This window comes from Brachycentrus maculatus, unplaced genomic scaffold (genome assembly GCF_059751285.1).
Source record: "Brachycentrus maculatus isolate JH-2025_06_01 unplaced genomic scaffold, ASM5975128v1 h1tg000465l, whole genome shotgun sequence".
NCBI lineage: Eukaryota > Metazoa > Arthropoda > Insecta > Trichoptera > Brachycentridae > Brachycentrus > Brachycentrus maculatus.
In genome coordinates, this window is record NW_028281212.1 from 251,435 (window position 1) to 275,954 (window position 24,520).

The window sequence follows — 24,520 nt, forward strand, 5'->3', positions numbered from 1 at the left end:
ATATATATATATATATATATATATATATATATATATATATATATATATATATATATATATATATATATATATATATATATATATATATATATATTTATATATATATATAAATATATATATATATATATATATATATATATATATATATATATATATATATATATATATATATATATATATATATAAATATACATATATATATATATATATATATATATATATATATATATATATATATATATATATATATATATATATATATATATATATATATATATATATATATATATATATATATATATATATATATATATATATTTATATATATATATATATATATATATATATATATATAAATATAAATATATACATATATATATATATATATATATATATATATATACATATATATATATATTTATATATATATATATATATATATATATATATATATATATATATATAAATATATATATAAATATATTTATATATATATATATATATATATATATATATATATATATATATATATATATATATATATATATATATATATATATATATATATATATATATATATATATATATATATATATTATTGAGAAATCCTTTGATTTAAATGATATCTTTTGCTTAACATGAATTGATCAGTATCACATTTTAGAATAGAACCACAATGCGAAAAATACACATATGACTATCAATCATTGGAACCTTAACTGACCATCATTTCATTATTTAATATTTTCCTTTACCTTTCCCCCTCTCCAGATCATACCACCCTTCCCTTCCTTGTTTCCATCAATTTACAGATTGATTAATATATAATGTTGTAATTATTGGTCCATTCATGCTGTGGTTAATTGTAACTCATGTTTTTTTTCGATTACACTTGCAAACACGCTTTTCTTAATAATTCATATTGTAAGTTTAAAAATAAGTTATTTCGTCTAATAATAAATAAATATTTAATAGTTTATAATTGAAATGCTTTATTTTATGTTTATATGCCTTCTAATTTGAAATGGTCATTGATCAGTATCACTTATCTGTTTTTGTTTAGTCGGAAGAAATTACTTCTTAGCAACAAACCCGCCAATGTGCATATACTCTGTACTAGAAGTTTCATAAATAAATTTTAATAAATTCATTTATTACCGTCTTTATACGTAAAATATTTTTTGATGGAAAGTAAGGTGGCATTGTCATATCGGGCTCTGGAGAAAAATTTGATAATTTACATTCGAGATGTGTAAGTATAAAAAACGTGAATTCTTTTACCGCATCTTTCGCACATGATGAAGTACCACAATTTTCCCCTAGTAGAGGATAGCGGTTCAAAGGTGAGCGATAACCTGTATCTATATTAGTGGAGAGGGATGGCAGGGTCGGGGGTTGGGGGGCCTTTTGTGTCTTACGAAAAGGGTAGCGCAGAATTTTTACATGCCTTTGCCACTCTCCGCCTTTTTCTCTCGTCAGGTATTTCGCGGCGAAATCTATGCTAACAGATTTACTTCAGGTACTCGTCCATAGTACGTTCTAGTTCAGCATATCTCGCGAGAGATACGTAAATGTACTAAGACACAAAAAATATGAGATAAGATACGGAATGTTGAGATGAAGACTTGCGGTGCCGTTTTCGTAGATTTTCTTTTTGGTAAAAAATATTAGAATTCGAACAAAGTACGAATTGGTAAGTACATCACGATAAGTATAATATATATTTTCAAATTTTAAAGCGTATGATGTCAACTAGTTAATATGTTCATCTTCTTCCTTTAACCCTGATTTTCATCAAATCAAGCATAATCTTGATCCAAGAAATTGTCAGACCTGCACTCCTCTATGGCTTCGAATACTAGACGATATGTAATATAACACCTACTCTAGATTACTGAAATACGAATGATAAGATGGTCAGCTGGAGTATCTCTTAGAGACAAAATAAAGAGTTCATGTGTTCGTGGAAGTCTGGGTGAAATAAATATCAATAGTAAGGTAGAGGAAAGGTTTCTGAGATGGTATGGGAACAAAGGCCATAATAAACCTGATCATATTATGAACCAGACAACCACCATGGATCTTCCTCGAAAGACATCTAGAAGAAGACTAAAAAATTCATGGATGCTACAGAAATATAACATGATTCGAGGGTATGGCGTAAGTGACGTAATATATAATAGACGGATCTACAACCTGAAGACCAGGAGAGCTGACTCCAATATTCTACAAAGACGATAAGTTGGTATGGAGCCATGAAGAAGAAGTGCATAAGCTTGATCGTTTATAAGTAAAGGCGAGGTGATCAGTCCTTCGCTTCAGTGATAAAATCTAGAGTGATAAAATCTTTTATGTTCATTTCGACTGCCTTTTGCAATTTTACTTTTCTCATGATATGTGAGAAAAAAATTATAGTCTTCTGTTTTTGGTAGGTACTTTTTTCCACTCGTTTTTGATAAGCGCCTTGTCATCTTCAGGGATAAATATGTACTTTGAACTACGTTTAGTACATATCCATCCCTGAAGATGACGAAGCCATCAAAGATGCCTGTCAAAACAGGTTCAAGAAAAAACGACAAAAAATAAAAGTGGTTAAAAACAAGGTTTAAGTTTTATATTATAAAATTTATTAAATGTGCCATAAAGTATCTGCAAAAAAATCAAGAAGAAGAAAATAAAAAATTGAAGCATTTAGTTTCAAACAAAATTTAGTACTCTTATAGCCAATATTATCGTGAAGACTAATGTTATGGGTGATTTTATGACATACACTAGGGATTACCTTTCTAAGCCTTTTTAGGTACCGAGCCAGGCCGTAGTTATAACAAATTTGTAAAAGCATCATTACAATTTATAATAACTTTGTCAAACTTGCCTACTGAAACATAGTGCTGAAATTTATTAAGTCTGAACGATATTAAATGTTTAAACGGCCGTTAAAACTGTTTTAACTGCTCCGTGCCACAAGTGGAGCGTGCTTTGTGAGGGAAACGAAATTTCCAAATAAAACTATATATCCCTTTTGTTTGGAAACACGTTCGAAATATACGTCACATAAATATGTTAAATGCGCCCTATTTAACTCGTTTATTTTATAAACAATACACATTACTACCATAGTATGTAATTAAAAGAAAAATATTTATTACGCGTTACAAACATGAGAATATAATATTTTGCTTCGCGTGAAAAGTAGCAAAATGTATATACAATTTAACAGTTTTAAAAAAATGCTGAAATGTTGAATTTTTATTTCATTTTCATTTATTTTATTTTATTCATAACAAAATGTTGAATTCTTATGTAAAATTTTTTTTTTCGAATAATTATTCACAACACTTTGAGTTTGTCCAAATCCTTGTGCACAAATCTTCGTTTCGATTTAGACATCTCAACACAGATGAAGAGGAATATAGAGGTCTGGGTATTTACAGAGCTTACGACCTGTTATAGGTTGGTTTACAATGTTAACTTTACATGATCACTTTATACATGTGAGACGTTCACCATTCTACCTATGATTGACAACTAAGATTTTAAAATCTACTCAAAATTTGGAACCGATTTTAATTGTGGCCATGTAAATACTCAAACTTTTATATTCCTTTTCATTTATGTCAAATCGTCAATAATCATTAACTAGTAGAATTATTTTTAATTGAAATAAATTCATACTGTATTTTAAATTGTCACGGTATTTTAAATTCTCATTATTTTAATCTCACTTAAATTCTTATGATTTAAAAATATGTTACACGATGTATCGTATTCAGGTTATTCCTTTAATTAGATTAGACAGGATGTATTCTAATATCACTAATGCACCTAGATGGGATTAATATTGTAGAACCAAAAACCATTCCGTTTGTATTGCATTAAAATGCATTAAATTTTTGCCGACTTTGGGAAACATAAATCATGGAACGGTATAACTTATACGGTGCACAATTTTGCTCGTAAAACAGTTTAGCGTTAAATTGTATAAAGGTGTGCAGTTTCTGCAGAAATGCTCAAGTGTTGCAGCAGAAGATATTGCTTTGTTCCGAGCGCATAATAATTTCCTTCCCATTTGAGACTTAAGCTTTTACTTATTTTAAATTTTACTACGGATATGCCTCTAGTTTGAAAAAAAAAGTAGCATAAATTTTATTATAAACGAATTTCTGTACAGAATATTGAATTTCAACTTAGTGATTTTTTTTTACATCTCAACAAAGATGAAGATGAATTCAGATTTAGAAAAAATATTTAAATATCACATTTTTTTGTTCAAATATTTGCTATCTGGCCATGTGGAACCAATAAATGAGGAAAGAACAGTAAATCAAATTTATGGGGCAAATGTAGTTAAATGTAGTTAAAATGATAGTAAAGGAAGACCGAGAAAAACTTGGCATGCTCAGGTATGTCAAATGCTTGAAAACACTCAGGTCAGGAGTCGAAATAATCGACGGGTATGTATGAGGAAATGCATGAATGTATTATAGAAGAAGGGAAAAATGTTTGAAACGACAGAGTATGTAGCGTCCTGTTCTCTCAGCCTACCTCTAGGTAGAAGTGGCATGATGCTTAGCTAGTTAAATGTGTTTATAAAATTTTGAAAAATCATTTTTAGACTTTTTTATCTACAAAAAAATTCAGTTACTACCAGTTATTCAAAAAAACAGTTTGAACCGGGAAAATTGAACTCAAGAGTCCTTAACACAAACATAGGACTACAACCTGACTCATTTGTAGAATTTTTTTTAATAAAACAGTTTGAAGTTACGCTCTTGTCTTTTTATAATAAAAAAGTATTTTTTGCGTCATTAGAAAAAATATCCATTCAAGTTTTCTCATTGTAATTTTATAAAAATATATCCAGGATTTTCTGTTGAAACTAAGGCAATGAATTTCACAGTTTTGCTCTCTCTTAAAATATTCCTGTAATATTTTCTGTTCGTTCCACAGATGAACATCCTTTTGACTCAATGTGAACTTTTGCAAACATTACGCTACTGTGATAATAGTGGTTGTGATAAAGCAAACTTCTGACTCAAATTCCTTTTTATCAAAATCATTGCATCATATGACTTAGTAATTTTGAATAGTGATATTATGGTAAGAACTGAATGGAAATAATTATTGTTGTAGAATATACACAGAATTTTTATTTTGAAACAACATTTTGAAAAAGAGAAGAATATTGAAGACCGTTGTGTAAATAAAAGGAAATATGGTATTTATCACAACACGAAGATTTCACACACAAAAATAATTAATTAAATACATAAATGAAGGAAAAGCAGATAAGCAGAAGACGTTATATTGAAAAATAAACGAAAAGTGATAAAAATATTCAATAAATAAATAAATATAATATATCATTGAACCACCTGATAAAACAATACCAATAAAATATGCCTTAGAAACAATAATTGGCTACTTTAAGACGCGAAGTGTGGACCAGTATGTAGCTAACCAGGGTATATCTTTAACATAACTATTGAGCTTAGCAGTCTGTTATCTTAATCAATCAATTAATCGTACCCTTTTCAATATATAATTCAAGACTATTGCATTTTTTACCAAACGATGCCAAATCTTTATTTACCAATATACGAGATTTTTCTTCTACTATTGACGGGTAAACTTGTTGCATTTATAAAATTGATATTTGTTCTCTCAGAAAATATAAATTATCTATCTTTTTTCAAATCATCTACAAATAATCCAAAAATTAAACTCTAAATATTCTAACTACAAGTATTTTTTGGCGACAAATAATTATTTTGTACAATTGTTATTGTTATGTTAATCGCGAATGTTTTTTTCTCGACGTAAAATTATTATATTTTTTTATGTTATAAAATGAATTAGTCAAAATAAACTTTTGACTGACCTTAAAATTATATTTATTTTGGTGACTTTAGTGAAGTTCTAGTGATTCAAGAACAAGGTTTCCAAATTGGTTCATGTATATATATTTTTATTTTATTTTAAATCTTTCAAATTTGTTTTCAAAATATACCTACTTCAATAGTAAAAAAACTTTATGAATTAACTTTATATGGCATTATTTGAATATCAAAACGATCAGAACGTTATTTTTCTTCTGTATTTATTTTTCAGATTTTCAATTAATGAACGCTTTAATTAAATTCGAGATTATAATTTACAAGTGATATATGAAAGATGTCTTTTATTACAGATTATTTTTTTGTGATAATATATATATATATATATATATATATATATATATATATATATATATATATATATATATATATATATATATATATATTTATTTATTTATTTATTTATTTATTTAAACTTCATGTACAGAGAATAAAAAGTACATTGTATATAAATATATATATATATATATATATATATATATATATATATATATATATATATATATATATAAATATAAATATATATATATATATATATAGAGGTAAAACATAGTGATCTTTTGATATTCTACGAATGAGTAATAAAATAACAAATTTTCTCACCTTTCAACATTTTTTTAAAATTTCAAACCTCATCTTAATTTCACAAGAACTTTTATCTAGGAGAATGCCCTGTAAACCCAGATCGGGGTATATATTTCCATGAACTAGCAATCCCTTGTGTCCGCTGTAGGCCCAAAAAGCATTTGTCAGAATCACGTTTCGAAGATGTATCTCATTTGAATTTACATCCAGCCCCGGCCGCCGAGAGAGCCTCCGCCGGGTGAAGCTTCGAGATTATTCCTCATTTATGGTGAAAGCCTTTTAAACCCAGGTCAGTGCGGAGGCCGTCGGACTGGAGGACATGGATTAGAAGCCTTCCTTTAATACGGCCGGTGTAATTTGTCAAAGCGCTTCGATGGCCCGTTACTCTTGATGCACTACGGCCATTTTTGCTGCATGCACCGAGTAATCCGAGCATTTATCTTACACGGAATCTGATGCACTTTTAACGTGAGAAATAAATAAAGCCTAGCTTTGACCGCGTCAAACATGCATGCTACTTTTTTTAAACCGTACAAAATAGTTTATGACCTTGTTCCGGAACTGGTACAATATCTGACCTCTTTTAAGTAAATATTATTGCTGATTATATATAACGTTAAAACTCAGTGATGGCATTAAATTGTAATTTACAATTATTTTTGTGAAAATACTTAATATTCAATCGTTTTTAAAAAATGAAATTAAAAATTTGAAAATGTAAATGAATAAATAAATTTTCAAAAAAAAGTAACAGAAAGCACACATTTCTAATCAAATATATTAAATTTCACTATTCTTGTGAGTAAACAATATATTAGAATTGCTGTTTGTAATGAGCAATGATAAGTATAACTTTCGCTTTCAATAGATGGTACTGTCATTGCGCTGGAAGAAAGTTGTTTAAAAAAAGCATCTTTTTACCGTTGTGACCTGTCATAAATAATTATGATTTATGGCAGATAACTTTATTAAATACATAAAAAAACAAACAGCTCTTAATATGATTCATTATTCAAAACTTCGCAGAAGAATAATTCAATAATAACCTTTATTTTCTCCAAGGAAATTGATAAAAAATAAAGCTTAACATAATTTGATTTCCATGATGAAAATAGGATTCAAATAATATTTCGTTTCTCGTTTCCTTGGAGGTGCGATGATTCACTCGTGATTTTCAATATTTTCACTCCGGCGTCAAATGAGCCTCCGACCGATTCATCAATCTAGGCCCTAATCTGTAATAAAGTAGGGACCCAGACAGACAGGGGATGCAGAAGGGGAGGATAGTGGTAACTCCCTCCTGGCGTCGCGCGGAGGACAACATTACCTGAACGGTTCAGGTAAACGTTGATAAATTAATCAATCAGTGCTCGCTGCACGAGCAGCATCCTTCGTCTGCGTCAAAAGCTTTTTTCCGCTCACCTTTTATACTCCTAATTGCTTTTCTATAATTTATGTACTCTTGATGAACTTAAGTTCACATCCATTAATCATAATAAACACTTACAAAGTTTTTTTTCCTTTTCAGCGAAATTTGAATGTAAAAAAATATTTTATATATTTTTTAAATACACACACTTGTGAAATACTTGTTATTGAGTATGAATTCATTACACACGACTAGTCCCAAAATCTTTTCATTGACAGGTGATTAGTAAAACTCTTATCACATGTCGATGAAAACAACTGTAATTTTTTAAACTAATCGTTTATAATGAAATAAAACTCAATAAGTGGTATTATACAAGCGAGTGTTTTTTTCCACATGTTATTGCACAAAGTTGATGCCGAATTAATTAAAAATAAAACGTTTTAATTGTTGTTAACTAGCTGTACCCCGGCCACGCGTTTTTGTGGCTCAGTCAGGTTAAGAGGAAAATAAAAATAATAAAATACGCTTGTATTTTAATGCAACGTCAAAGCAAAAATTCTATTGGTGAATGATTTTAAGAGATTTATGATTTAAAACGAACCAACATTTACGTTTTAATTTATAAAGATAAATTATTTGCTTCGTAACAGTCGTAAGTTTATAATTTTGGTTAGTAGATATTAATCAAAAATTGAACTTGAAAAAAAATCGTATTGAGCTTAATAACATATATTAAAAAAAAAAACGATTCCTCATTAATGATGTTGAATGCACCATAACACGTGTCATAATAAGTTTTATGTAATAGTGATACATAATAACAAAGTAAAGTGTGCTGAAAAATTATAATTTATCTACATATATCCTGTATATTTCATGCAAAAAAATGTGTATTTTGATTTTAAGTTAATGCAAACGTTGATTTTTTTTAACATATAAATTTTTAATAAAATTAAAATGTTATTAAGTAATCTTCACTAAAACACAATATTTCTTCAAGAAGTAGATGAGAAAGAATGATATTTTAATGAAAATTATTCGTGTTATTCAATGTTATACTTCAGTAGTTTGTGTTTGAAAAAGGGGAATTAAATTTTGTAGGCTGACAACATTTTCAGTGAGTCCAAATAAGAGTTCCTGCTCAACAAAAAGCTTCTTTTTATGTCACCAATAGATGTCTCTGGTGAAGTTCTAGTGATTCAAGAACAAGGTTATTGCTTCATATATAATATATAGAACTTCCAAGAATTTGAGTAGTGTGGTTGTCAATAATGGGTAGAATTGGTGAATGTTACACGTGTGTAAAGTGATCACTTAAACCAGCTTATGACGGTCGTCAGCCCTGTAAATGCCCAGACTTCCATATTTTTTTTCATCTTTGATGAGATGTAAAAAATAATATTTGTAGGCTGAACTCAAACCTGTAAACTGTGATTACTTCGCAACTCACTAATAGACCACGACCAAAATCTATTTTAAAACTTATATTGTACAATTATGTATGATGAATGAATAGATAATCTTCAAAGGTGAAGTGTAAAAACAATAAGGGTAAAGAGATATGTATGGATTATATTTCACATGAAACTTTTATATTCTGATGTACTCGGTACGTTTGAATATATTCATAATTCAGCACCATCAAATAACTATTTTTAAAATTCTTTTATGTATCGAAGTTGTGGGAAATTCAATGAATATTGTACCCACCTCGACATGTTTTACTCCAATCTTTCTAACTTTAAAGCAAAATTATAAGAAATTTTATAAACCTAAAATGGTAATTCTATTCCCAGTCCTCTCCTTTTCTTCTTTTCCTATCACTGTCATCTCCTTTTCTCCATATCCCATCCTTATCTCATATATTGACTTTTCTTATGCATAAATGTGAAAAACTGTAATTGGTATTCATGATTTTTTTTGTATTCTGATTTATCATATATTGAAACTGTGGTTTTTCCGTCTAATAAAATAAAATAAAATATTGTAAATCACTATTAATCACTTTTCGGAATACATGTGCCTTATAACGATGTTATATCCTGGAAGGGCGTGTTCCTCCACTGAAAAGTTCTTCTCCCTGTTTGGGTTGTCTGCGCTTACAAATGAATGTACAAGTTAGTTTCTGCTGCCAGCTGTCCGGTCGTACACGGAAGAAACATTACAGGTAGCGGAACGATCGAAGACTTAATTTTTAACCACTCCGCAGTCGGTAGCGATTTGTTCCTCACTGTTTGCTGAAGGAGCGTTTATATTTAATGTGGCCTCTTGTCACTTATTTATTTACAGCAACCATCAAAACTTACCAATTCTGGATTACAACGGCAAGGTCTTATTACCATCTGTTAAGTTTATGTTATCATAAATCAGTATTTTCAGAACTTTGCACTGTAGAACATGTATTTGAGTATAATTTGACTCAAACGAAGTATTTTTAACCGAAACTGATACGTATATTAAGAGCAAAGACAAATCGTTTTACAAAAAAGGGCTTTTTTTTTAAACGATAGAATGAATGTATCACTATTTGTATGTCGAAAGTACATAAGTTGATGAACGAAATCAAAATTAAACTATATTGGTATTATTTTTTGACATCTCATCAAAGATGTATGCTTAGTATTCTTCCATATTCTTCTTCATCTTTGATGAGATGTCAAAAAATAATTTGAAAATAACTCCTGTAATTGGAGATAATCCAGATTTTGTGAACAAGTATTTGGACACACTCAAAATGCTGTTAACTTTATTGGTATAATTTATTTGGTTATTAATCATAATGGCGTTTGAAATTATTTATTAATTAATCATAATGGCGTTTGAAAAAGAAATCAATGATATTATGTTTACATAACCTGTCTAACAAAACTCTTTTATAATTGATAAAAAAAGGTTTAAGTAAAATGAACTACAAGTGTTCATTTTTATCACATTTTACGCTGCACTTAATCCTTTTTTACGTGGCTAGAGAACATGATATCTCAACTTATTTTAGTTTTTAATGGGGATGATAAAATGTTTGTTTTAATAATTGAAGTGTCGACTCTGACACGAGTTTATTTTTGCTTTCATTTTATAATTGCTCATGTTTCTGTTATCACGATACAGCACGCACGAGTTTTTCTATGGCGTGGAATTTATCCACTAAGAGGTGACGTGAAAATATGTACCCTCTAAGTGTGATTATTTTTAATGAGTGTACGAACAAAACGGATCGCACCACGAACGGTGTAATGCTATACTAGGAGGAATGGAGTATTTCGACTAATGTTTCTTAGAATTTCATTTTGCCTCAACAAATTTATGTGTTTTAAGTAAAATGAAGACATCGGTCTCGTATTTCTCGCGGAAGAAATTTAGGTAGGTGTTATTTAAACACAATTTTCTCACCATTGTTAACAGTGTCTTCTTGTTTTTATGCAAATATACACTTTATGTTTTAAGTCAACTTAAAGTGAAATTTTAGTAAATAAGTACACTTCGCCTCGTAGAACTTACCAGTTGCTCGAATATTTTTTTTTAATCCATGAAGCCTGTATTGTAGAGGGTTCTCATCAGCATCTGGAAGAAAATAATAATAATTGATCACAAAACCCATATCAACTGAAAATAAATATTTCAATCCTTTTTTGCAACCGGGGAAAAAATAATCTGTTGCGTCAGTTTTTGAGTCGAACGTCTACCCGGTTATGCCGACTCACCTTGCAATTTTACAGTGGTATTTTTTACTAAAAAAAAAAATTAGCTTGAATTTTATACTATTGAGATAATGCTTCAAAATAATTATTTCAAGGAACAAACATTTTAAAATTGATACAAAAAAACTTACTTTGAATTTTTTTAAATATATTTTTATTTTTAAAGTGTACTCTCACAAATTACAAAAATCCTACAAGATTATCGCTATATTTATCCGTTCAATCAATTTCAATATTGATTTGCTTCAAATAAAAAATAATCGATTGGTGCCATAAAATAAGAACAAAACGTATGTACGTTTTACTGTTTACAAAAATATTTCCGATCAATTTCTGTCATAGTCAAAGTCAGTGCCTCAAAACTCACCAAGTGTAAGTATTTTATGAAACAAACGGTTCTCCTTCAAACACATTGATTTGAATTGAACCATTTACTTTGATGGTTCCCTCCGGTCCGTTCACAATGATGGAACACAACCCTTCGCGCGTACGTGAAGACGACACACCACTTGGTGACAGCAGCACGTAAAGCTTCCACGTGCTGATTGGACACGTAGTGCTAAGGATCCGTATAAATCGGAAGGACCTCTGTCTCCCGCGCCCCCCACACATCCCAACCACCGAGCTAGACACCGATTCTACCCCCTTCACGGCACTTTCAATTCAGTTAAAACAACCAGAGAAAACTGACAACTGATTCAGGCGTCAATCCTCCCCGAGTAACTGTATCGTAAATATCTCAGCACACCTTAAGAATATCACTGCACTTTACTTCTTTGAAAGTGTTTTGCTCTTTCCTTGTTTTTATGAGTTAAGTTTAGAACAACATTTCTATTTGCGCACAATTTAAACTACTATTCACTTGATTGACAACCACCAAACACTCTACTTAATCAAAATATCAAATGTGTTGTGAAGATTATGAATTTAAATCATAATTATTTATTATTTTTGACATCTAAACATAGGTGAAGAAGAATATGGAAGTTTGGGCATAATCGGGGCTTACGGCTGTCATAGGCCGATTAAAGTGATCACTTTACACACGTGTAACATTAACCAAATCTACCCATGATTGACAACCACACTACTCAAATTCTTGGAAGTTCTATGTATATGATCCATTTTCGAAACATTGTGCGTGAATCACGAGAACATCACTAGAGACAGCTATTGTGTGATGAAAAACGCTTTTAAGTAAGCAGATTTTCTTTTAATTGTATGAGAAGTCCGAATCCTGAGAAACGCCAGAAAATATCATTTTCATTTTTTTAAACTTGTAGTTTGACCAGTTAATTTACTAACAACATTTTGAGTACCATATATCTAAATTAATACTTGATTTTATTATTCTTTTCAGAGGTTTTGGCTTCATCACCTTCGGAGACCCATCTAGTGTAGATAAAGTACTGGCGCAAGGCACACACGAGCTTGATGGAAAAAAGGTATGTTTCATAGTAATATTATATGTTAATAAGAATAAGACTAGACACGGTCAGAAACATCCTTTCACTGGGTAACTGACAAATAAAACATTTTGAAAATAAATGCTATATTAAAATAAAATACTATATTGCGTAATGCAGTTTAGCGTTCGCTGATTGGCATTTATTTGATGACTGATTTCAATGCACCATTCTCTGTGCTCTCTGCATTCTTTCTGATATCTTTTTCATATCTCAATTGATCTTTCTAGCCTTAAAAAGAATGAAAGACGGAGACAAGCATTACGATAAAATTTATGAAAACGTACTTAGATGGTTTGTGCATATGAAACGAATGACTGAGAAGTCAAATAAATATATGAGACGAATATGTAAACAAGACTACAGGAAATCCGAAGGAAACTTGGTATGCTCAAGTATTTCAAATAGTTGAAAGTAGTCAGATCAAGAATCAGAATAATTGACGGATATGTATGAGGAGATACAAAAATGTGGAAGAAGTAATTTTTTCTTTTTCTCTAGTCTTCTACACTTCACTACTATCACTACTTTTCACTTCTGGATATAGACCTCTTCTGTATCCTTCCATTTCTTTCGGTCAGTTTACAAAGACAAAGCGACAATTGTTTACAAAGACAGAGTAAAGAGCAGTATGGCATTCTATTATCTGTGCTTACCTCTGCAGAAAACCGATGTGATGGTTTATTAGTTTAAAATATATTCTCTGATAATATCATGTTTTATTAGTGAAGTGTACGTATTTCTCGCATCACGCGGTTAGATCGTCTCTTGCAAAGGAAGAGATTTGATAGCTACGCTAGAGGGTTAGTCACTCAACCCAACACTCAGCGTCTTCTACATAATGCAGGTGAACCCATTCACTTCCACCATCCAATATTACACGACGCGCACACCGAGCATTGTATGGGTTATTATGGAGTTAAAATTCTACACGTGGGGTTCTTCCCTGGATTAAATTCTCACCCAATCTTTTTCGCCAATAAACTCTTATAAAAATGTTTTCACGCGCATAAGATCTTGAAATTTTCAATTGAAGACCGTATGTGCATACAATACAATTACTATTCGCAAAACGTCGATATTTAAAATGGCAATTATTGTTATTTCAGAGTCTCTCTACTAAAATATGTATGTGATTTAATTCTAAGTAAATCTCATTTGTGTTCCAATGATGAATGCTTTGTGCTTCGAAAATTCTTAAATTGTTCAATTTTGGGTGAGATACTGAACGTTACACAAAAGTATAAAGTGATCACTTAAGACAGCTAAATGGTAGGTCGTCACCCATGGAGCACTCAAAAATAGATTTTTTCAAATGTTATTTATTGTTTTGTCCGCCTCCGTGGTGTTATGGTCAGCGTGTTAAGCTACCGTGCTGGAGGTCCCGGGTTCGATTCCCAAGGGGGGTGAAAATAAATATTAGTGATTTTACACTGTAATATTTATTTAATATTACCCTGGACTGGTTCCTGGAGCGCAAGAGTGGTCACCTTGCCTTCATGTAAATATTGATCAAGTAAACACTGCGTCAATTCGATGCAGTGCCTTATGCGCCATTGGGTGCTGATAAGGGTTATAAGTAAGTATTTATTGTTTCGGTATTCATTTGGCGGTATGGCATGATTAAATCGAAAATAAAACACCTTTTTACCGCTTGATTTTAATATTTTATTACGACTAGTTTTGAAAGGTATAGATACTTCCATCTACAGATATAAAAATAAAAAGATTATATGTTTACCTGTAGATGGAAGCATTTGCAGCTTTCAAAACTAGTCAATAGTAAAAGATTAAACTCAAGTAGTTTAAAAAAAGTGTTTTATTTTCTTTCTTATAATAACGATAAGTAAATTAGTTATTTCTCAAGTTGAGTCACCTATAATTTAGCACTCAAGTCACCTTTCTCTTAATCTAATAATATCAAAATACTTTTACACAAATGATTCCTGGTGTTTTTTTTTAATAATTCTTCTCAAATATAAAAATAAAATGTACAATAAGTATTATATTTATGAATGTTATCGAAATAATGTATTGACTGTTAATGCAAATTAAAATTGTAAATCCAGCTATAAATCAAAACGTCACGTAACACCGGAACTCTATCGGAGTTCCATGAAAGTCGTTTGATAATCCTCCACATTTTACTCTGGCGAGAAAAAAAATCTTTCATTTCGAATTAACATACAAAAACAATTTCTTTTACCTTCATTGTTTGTCAAGCCTTCGTGAAAATAAATTCCTCGAATCTCTTGGCAGCCACCCTCACTGGAAACCTCCCCTTTCTTACCCCCTCCTCATCCCCTCCGCGCTCTTCTTCTGGAGTCTATGTCTACCACTGTGGCGCTTTCGTTTCCACTTGTTATTTTATATACGCAAGTTTTTTAAAAGTTGGAAATTAAATTAAATCCTCGAGCTTACTCTTTATATTTCCACCTCCATTTTTTAGTTTAGTTTCCCTCTTCTAAGAGCTAGTAGCATATTGCGCCGTATGGAGTTATACGATGAGATTTTCAAACCATGAACTTTAATTAAATCGGATTTAACGTGATTATTTCACATAATGGATATTTCAACAGAGATTTGATAGTTGTTTTTTTAGAATATGGATTTGGAATTGCTCAAGTCTCAAACTAGTCTTTATGTGCTTTAAACATACTCAAAATATGTTAGATTAACGTTTATTTATATTGGTGATAAGATAAAAAATACTTGAATATTATACTTTCAATTTTTTTTCAAATATGAATAATACTTTTAAAAAAGTAATTAAAAAATATAATATATATATATATATAGAAAACAACGGTTCACTTCTTGAAAATTTTACTGCATATTAAATTTAAACAAATAGGTTATTCTTTTTCAATGAAAAAATTATGAGGTTATAAAATTAAAAAAACTTTTTTTTTTATTTATAACAAATCTCTCTTTTCTTATCCACTATCAACATGTTATGTGAAAATAATAATTCTCGAGATATTAAATTATATAAAACAACAACTATGTAAAAAGCTTATTTTACTTTTACTTTATTTGACCAGTGACTGACATTTATCGTTACCGACATCAAGTACATAAAATACAATTTTGCAATGAAATTTCAGTGTAAAACATTTTTTGCTAAATCAGAACTGATCATGAATTAATGATAAATTAATTATTTTGAAAAGTCAATGCCGACACGACAAGTCATTATTTATAATTTTAAAAATAATTAAAAACAAATCGAAGTTATCATGGATGTAATATAAATAATATTTACAACATTTTTAGTGTGTCTAAATACTTGTTCACAAATATGGATTAACTCCAATTATAGGAGTTATTTTTCACATTAATTTTGTTATCTCATCAATGAAGAAGAAGAATATGGAAGTCTGGGCATTTACGGGGCTGAAATCATAGGCTGGTCAAAGTGATCACTTTACACACGTGTAACATTCACCAATTCTACCCATTATTGACAACCACACTACTCAAATTCTTGGAAGTTCTATACATATGGTTCATATATATAAAACTTCCAAAAATTTGAGTAGTGTGATTGTCAATAATGGATAGAAATAGTGAATGTTACACGTGTGTAAAGTGATCACTTAAATCAGCCTATGACGGTCGTCAGCCCCGTAAATGCCTAGACTTCCATACTCTTCTTCATCTTTGATGAGATGTAAAAAAATAATATAAATTTTATTTTTATTTTTATTAAATTTATTTTAAATATTCAATTACCATTTTCGGGATCGTATTTTTTATATTGTTTGGAACGATGTTATTTATAAGGGAATGATAACAGCCTCTTTTAAAGTATTTGCGTTCTTTGCTGCATTCCCCAAATTCACGAATCCTTTATTGACATTAAAACGAAAGTCCATTAAAGGTGTTTCCCATTTAAGAATTTGTTCGTTTTTCTCTCACGCAGTAAAAATCCGAGAAATATGAAAATTCTATAAAATACGTAGGAAAAATTCCGACGAGGGGAAAGCGGGTGAAAGTGGCGGCGGTATGATGATTTAGTGGCTAATGGATTTATTGTTATCCCGATGCCACGTTGCCCACATTCCCCCTCATTATGGCAACTCCGTTTCTTTGTTTCCTGGGGATTTTTTAACCCAATTGTAAGGGCCTTGCCTTTTACAATTCCTTCTATTGTGTACATTGAAATATATTTATGCAAATATTCCGACAGAAATGTGAAAGGACGCCTTACTCCAAGAGAGCTTTAGAAAAGAAAAAAAACATTATCAATGTATTGGTCCGTTAAGCCATACTTTCTTTCACATTTACATACGTATCGAATGAATAATTTGCATATTAAATAAGGTTTTTAATATTTTCAACAAAATATATCGTCCGCGCTCATAAAAACTCGGTAAGTAAAAAAAATACTCTTGCTCGACATCGCCACTGGATCGACGCACTGTTTACTTAATCATAAATTATATGAAAACAAAAAAAAATGTGTGCCCAAATTCTTGTTGAGAAATCTGTAATATCTGGTATAATTACAAGATTAAAAAAATATATATATAAATATATATTTTTTCAGGTGTCTCCCAGTATGTGAAATAATTCGGGAAGGAGCTTGCAAACATGTTTAAATAAGTGTCCCTGATAAATAAAAACGTTACTCAAATCAACCATAGATGCTGGCAAAAACTCACAAAATAGGACGTGTGAAGAATAAGATATAAAATATAAGTTACGTTTATATGACATTTGATAATGTTCCAAAAATTTAAGTACTATGGTTGTCACTCGTGGGTATTACTTATCTATACTTATAGAAGCTTTCGTAAGTAAACCAATGGAGGTTTTTTGAGGTCAAAACTTATTAATAAGCTATTTCTCTTTAATAACTAAAGCATGACATACATTATAGAGACTTTTTCACCCTTTTCATTTAATATCTTACAGTATAAATATGTCGAAAATCTCCTTGTAATTCCAAATTGTTGGTTTTTAATTCAGGAAAGTATTGTAAAGACGGCGGTTTTGGTCACTTTAAGCCGATTAATTTAGAGACCAAAGATTAACAATTAAATTTCTAACTTATATTATATACTTTTCGATTAATTTAAGGCTTTCTTCATTTTTAAACTTTCCATGAAAAGATCATAAAAAATGTCACCTTTGATATTAAAACTATTTAAAAAGACATGGCATTTTTTTATTTAGTTGGGTGGATATATATATATATATATATATATATATATATATATATATATATATATATATATATATATATATATATATATATATATATATATATATATATATATATATATATATATATATATATATATATATATATATATATATATATATATATATATATATATATATATATATATATATATATATATATATATATATATTTATATATATATATATATATATAAATATATATATAAATATATATATATATATATTATATATATATATATATATATATATATATATATATATATATATATATATATATATATATATATATATATATATATATATATATATATATATTTAATTATATACTTGGCTACCAAAAATATTTGACAAATTCGTATATTATAAAAAGTGTAGTATTTTAATGGCTTAAAATGGGACATTCGAAAGGTGTGATACAATATTATATTTTAATCATTAGTGTTAATTACAAAATGGGTGCCAATAATACCCACGTCAAAAATTTTTTTCCCTATACTTTTATAAAAAGATTACTAAAAATCAATCCAACAATTTATTTTAACATTCTACGAATTAATATTTTTTGCATACAGTTCATTTGCATGATAAGCGTAGTGATATTTGCTGGTTAAAAAATGTATTTTTATTTTATTTTACAATCATTTTGTATTTTTAACATGTAAAAAAAAATTCTTGTGTTTGAATCCTTTACCATTTTTTTTTGGTACTGTAGATATGTTTTCATAATCTTATGTACGTATTCCTCACTTTATGATCAAGTATTCCGGTGGCGTTTAACCACTTAGCCATCGAGTCACTTTCCTATAAAAATTGTAAGGATTTCTCAAATTTCGTTATGAGATATCGACAGCGATTTTTCGTAATTTATCAAGGAGGGTTGGAAAATTAGGGCCGGTTGGAAAATATGGTTTCAACCCTTTCATAATTTTTACCCGAAGAAGATAAAAGGTAATATAACTTCTAAATTTGGTTCGTCTTATTGAACCCACCCTCCTTCGTACACCGCCAACCGACTGCCTATCTTTTTATCTTTGTTTCATTTTGTAATTAATGAGATGAATAATGTCAACCCTTCCTTTTGTCATTCCAAGGTAGATGAAATAAGGGTCCTCTCAATATGGTTTCATGAGAGATAATGTAAATTTTGTATTGTTATATTGTTTACGCTTATTTTATTTTCTTCCCAAGTACAATACTTTAATATGATTCAATTATCTAAAATATATGCCTGAAAAAAAGATTGATGTGAAGATGAAAATATTTTTTTTATTTTCACGTTTTAATGTTGTTATCAATTTCTGTTAATACTCTTAAAAGTTTTAAAAATATATCTGCGATTTTTATCAACCCTCATCGCTAACATCCGCTTATTGGGGCTGTAAGTTATACTAAGGCATTGTTAAAAAACCACCCTTAGCAGGAGGGGTCCTTTTGTGTCGATGATTACTTCTCTACCTGTCATTTAACTATGTATACCTATATTTATTTTTTAGTCCCGAGAAGGCGTATTAAAAAAGGACAAAGTCGCAAAAATTGCTACGTCTGCATCGTTTATTATTACGGAGACATTAAAGTGCTACGATTGGCCAAAAACCAATTTTTGTTTTGCTTTGAAACAGTTTTCTGATAGGCTTTCGGGATTTTAATTTTCGAATCTCATTTACTTTTTTAGCTGGAAATGAGTTGCCAACTCATTATCAAATGGCCATCATTACAAGCTTTTATTATCAGATTGAAAATTTGACGATGAAATCTCATTATCGATTTGCTTATCAGGATTTGAAACAAAAGATTTTAATTTCTTCTTCGGTTTTTAAACAGGTACACACTTTTAAGTTACTACATGTAAAGTTACTTATCCGGTAAAACATGAAATCGGATTTTTTTCTTAAAATCGAATTCTACGCAGCTGAATATTATGTTCAAAAAATATTACGAACTTTGAACCAGTCGATATCTTTTATCAACAAAATCCTTACCGCAAACTTTTAATAAAATATTTGCGGGCTTAGAATATAACCTAAAATACTCGGAGGCTTAATATACATACGTGTAGGGCATTTTCGTTTCGTATTCCGAAGGTTTGGAGGTATCTTTACCCCGACCAAGCAGTGACGCACTTACCCACACATGTGTGTCTTACTCCTAATACGGATATCGCACGCACACTTCTTTGAGGTATTGTATATAAACGTACTTGAGCCTTCTTTGCCTAAGTGTCCCTGAGAGAATAAAAATCGTCTAAGAATAATGCCTTCTGTATTTAAGATTCTATTTACTATTAATCATTATTCCGGCTTTCTCAACTGGGAACAAGTAGATGTTTGAAATATTTAATATCTTCAGAGTACCGTGCCATATTTACTTTCAATAATAAAAAGCTGTAATTAAGTTGTAATATTTATAAATACGTTACAGTATTTAACTTTTATAAAACATCACACATACATACATATCAATCATAATTAGTCTCTAGCTTCAATCTTATTTGTAGAGGTATTTTTGATGTCTTTTATCTACCCAGAAACGGGTTGGTTGTACATAGTTTTAAAGTCAATGAACTTCTGAATTTTTTTCTGAAATTTAAAATTACTCTGTATGGTCGGCCGGATAAAACATGCAAGAAGAGCATCCAATAATAAATCTATTTTTTTAAATCTAACTATTTATTTTTCAAAATAATAAAAACCCCAATTTAAACTCAAGTCAAACATACTGTTGTATGGAGGCGAAACATGGACTATCGGAAAGGCAGAACGGGGGCGATTGGAAGCGTTTGAGATGTGTTGCTACAGGTGTATTTTGGGCATTCATTGGTCGGAACCGTAAGAAAACAACGAGGTACTAAGCAGGGCTGGGGATTCTAGAGACTTACTTAATAAAGTATCATAACAGCAAGCCAAATGGATAGGCCATAATATCAGAAACCCCAGGCCAGCAACATAAGGCAAAAACTATAGAGAACAACCCCCTTTGAATTAACACTAACCTAACCTAACGTTCAGGTGACTCTGAAATCTAGCTGCGGCTTACGCAATACCGCTTATCATGGCCCTATTAGGCTTCAACTTACAAGTTTTATAGCCTATGCCTACTAGATAACATCCCCGATTAATTTTTATGAACCAAATTATCTCCGACATGCGCTGTAGCAGGTACGCTAAATTGAAGGGAAAAGAGAAAGGTAGAGATGAGTGGAGACTGACCATGAATGTAGCGAACCAATCACCACACAGATTGTAACCCACGAAGAAGAAGAAGATGTTCAGAAAAACAGCGGCCTTTACGTCAGCTTTTTAACTGTGGATATTTCTTGAACAAAAAGTAAAATTTACAACATTTTGAGAGTGTCCAAATACTTGTTCACAAAATCTGGATTATCTCCAATTACAGGAGTTATTTTCATATTATTTTTTTACATCTCATCAAAGATGAAGAAGAATATGGAAGTCTGGGCATTTAGGGGGCTGACGATCGTCATAGGCTGGTTTGAATGTCACACGTGTGTAAAGTGATCACTTTACACACGTGTAACATTCGCTAATTCTACCCATTATTGACAACCACACTACTCAAATTCTTGGAAGTTCTATATATATATACATGAACCAATTTTGAAACATTATTCTTGAATCACTAGAACTTCATTAGAGACATCTATTCTCAATAAAAAAGCTTCTTTTCATCTCGCTAATAGACGTCAATGGTCGTAAGCCCCGTAAATGCCCAGACTTCCATATTCTTCTTCATCTTTGATGAGATGTCAAAAAACAATGTAAAATACGTAAAATATTTCAAAGATATTATATAATAAAACCCTTATCCGCACCCCAATGGTGCATAGGGCACTGTGTCTTATAAATGCAGTGCTATCATGATCGTTTTACACATGAAGGAGAGGTGATCAGCCCTCCGCTTCAAGAACCAGTCCATGGTAATATTGAATAAATATTACAGTGAAAAAATTACTTGTATTTATTTTTACCCCCCTTGGGAATCGAACCCGGGACCTCCAGAACGGTAACCGAGCGTACTGACCATAACACTACGGAGGCGGACAGATATTATACTTTGTAAAAATATTCATCATATTAATAAAAACCTCCTTCTAATAATGATTTATTGATGTTTGTATCTATTTAGCAAACGATTGTGATTCTCGTGGATTTTGGACTTTGGATCGAAATGCAAAGCTAACGTACCAAATAATCTGCAGTCTTGCGTGCAAATGATTCAAAGGAAGTACATCCAACTGCATCAGCTATAAAGCCTCAGATCTGGTCCATATAGCCGAAGTCCATCCCTTACCATTTATCATGACGGGGTAAGCTGACAAAGAGACTAGATAATGCCTGTGGTATGATTTAATTCCGGTAATGAATATTGGATCGTGAGTAATATATTCCAGTAACCTGATACGCATTTATAATCCCCGATAGTCCCATGTAAGTAATCGTAAACCTAATTTTAAGGCATATTTCATACACCGACCGTCTCAAAACAGTACTTAAGAGACTTCTTTATCATTTGACCAATAATACACGCTGTATATTTAAGACCTAAATTAGTTAATCGATTACGCTGTCACATTTTTAATTTAAAAAATATGAACTCACCTGTTAACTAGTAAATCTTACACAAATACCGGTATTGGTCTTACTTGATTATATTTTATACCAGTATCAGTATCTTCTTCATTTTCAATCTCTTATCCGCACTTGATGGTGCATGGGGCACTGTATCATATAAAAACAGTGTTATATTGATCGTTGACACATGAAATAATAGTGAGCAACCCTCCGTTTCAGGTACCAGCCCAGGGTAATATTTATTAAATATGAGAGTGAAAAAATCATTTATTTTTATTTGACCCCCCTGGGAATCGAACCCGGGACCTACAGAACAGTAGCCGAGCGTCCTGACCATGAATCTATGGAGGAATATTTTATTTATTAATAAAGGTGAAATCTTCGGTAAAAAATATTTTTAAAACATTTTTGCCATCGCTTCTAAAATATAACGTTTTCAATTGATATGTAGGTATGTTGGAAATCATTTTGGTTTATTTAACATTTTGGTTTAATAAGTTTTGGTTTATTTAACAAAACATTGTACAATTTGAGACGAGATAGATCTCATAATTGACGAATGGTCATTGGACGAACTTGTCCAGGGTAATATTCAATAAATATTAGAGTGAAAAAATCACTTTTATTTATTTGACCCCCCCTGGGTATATATTGTAGTACATTTATAAAATAAGATTAAATCACGCGTTTTTTATGTCAATTTACTTTTCAATATTCGTATTACTAAACAAAATATGCCACAGTTAATATTAATTAAAACTCCAAAGCTTTTTCAACGCTATCGAAATTTCCGGCGTACTACTCTTTAATCTGTCATCATGAATTTGGTATGGATTCCAATATGTAAAATATATGACCAAAAAGTAAAATTCAAATGGAATACATATTTTTATAATGAAATTTTGTTTCGATGCTCTCTTCTGAATCAATATATTAAACATACATAGAATAACAATTCGGACTGTATTATTTTTTTTGTTATATTAACTTACAAAAATCGATATCCAAATGAGGTAAACATGTGTAAAAAGCATTCGCATAGGGAGTAAAGTTTGTTTAGTATTAAATAATTGGTCAATTTGCACTCCACGAGGTAAAGATAAATAATATGTCTCTCATAGGGGATAGGTGAGAGATTTACTTGTGGGATCCAACATTTTATTTGATGTAAAAAGTGTATGAAATATTTGAAATTTCATCAGTGAAGAAGAAAAACAAAGTATCGTACATTTTCAACCATATTTTTTAAAAATAACACGTTTTTCAACATAACAACATAACCTTTTTTACATATGATTTACTTTTTAAAAAATGTAATTTAATTTACACATTTTTTCATTTCTACCTCATACCCAACCCGAAGTGGTCACTTCCATGTTTGTTTCAATATGCCTCACGTATAAAAAGCACTCTTCTAAGCTGTAGCGATCTTTCCAGTGCCTCTTTTGTACCTTCGACCCTTCACGGTTCCTTCACAGAATAATATGTACACGCATCTGCTCGGAATTGCCTGTCCTTTTGTGAAACATTATACATATTTCTAAAGGAAACATGACAACACTTCTTATAATTTACATAACAAATAAGTACCTACTCCTATTTTCATTTTGAATATCACCAAAAATCTCTATTTAATTCAAATTTTATTTTAATATTACGTTTTCATACAAACTCAATGACAAGTCCACTAACATATTAGTTT

General features: G+C 30.1%; 1 protein-coding gene across 10 annotated transcripts in view; it reads left to right on the forward strand.

Moving 5' to 3' along the window:
- The window catches only part of LOC148302291 (RNA-binding protein Musashi homolog Rbp6-like), a 462,089-nt gene that overhangs the window by 115,886 nt on the left and 321,683 nt on the right, over positions 1-24,520 (forward strand). For all 10 annotated transcript variants that reach the window (XM_088271829.1, XM_088271832.1, XM_088271835.1 and 7 more), the window contains exon 2: positions 12,913-12,997. In XM_088271829.1, coding sequence (XP_088127955.1) covers positions 12,913-12,997 — 85 coding nt within the window. The remainder of the gene's footprint in view (positions 1-12,912; positions 12,998-24,520) is intronic.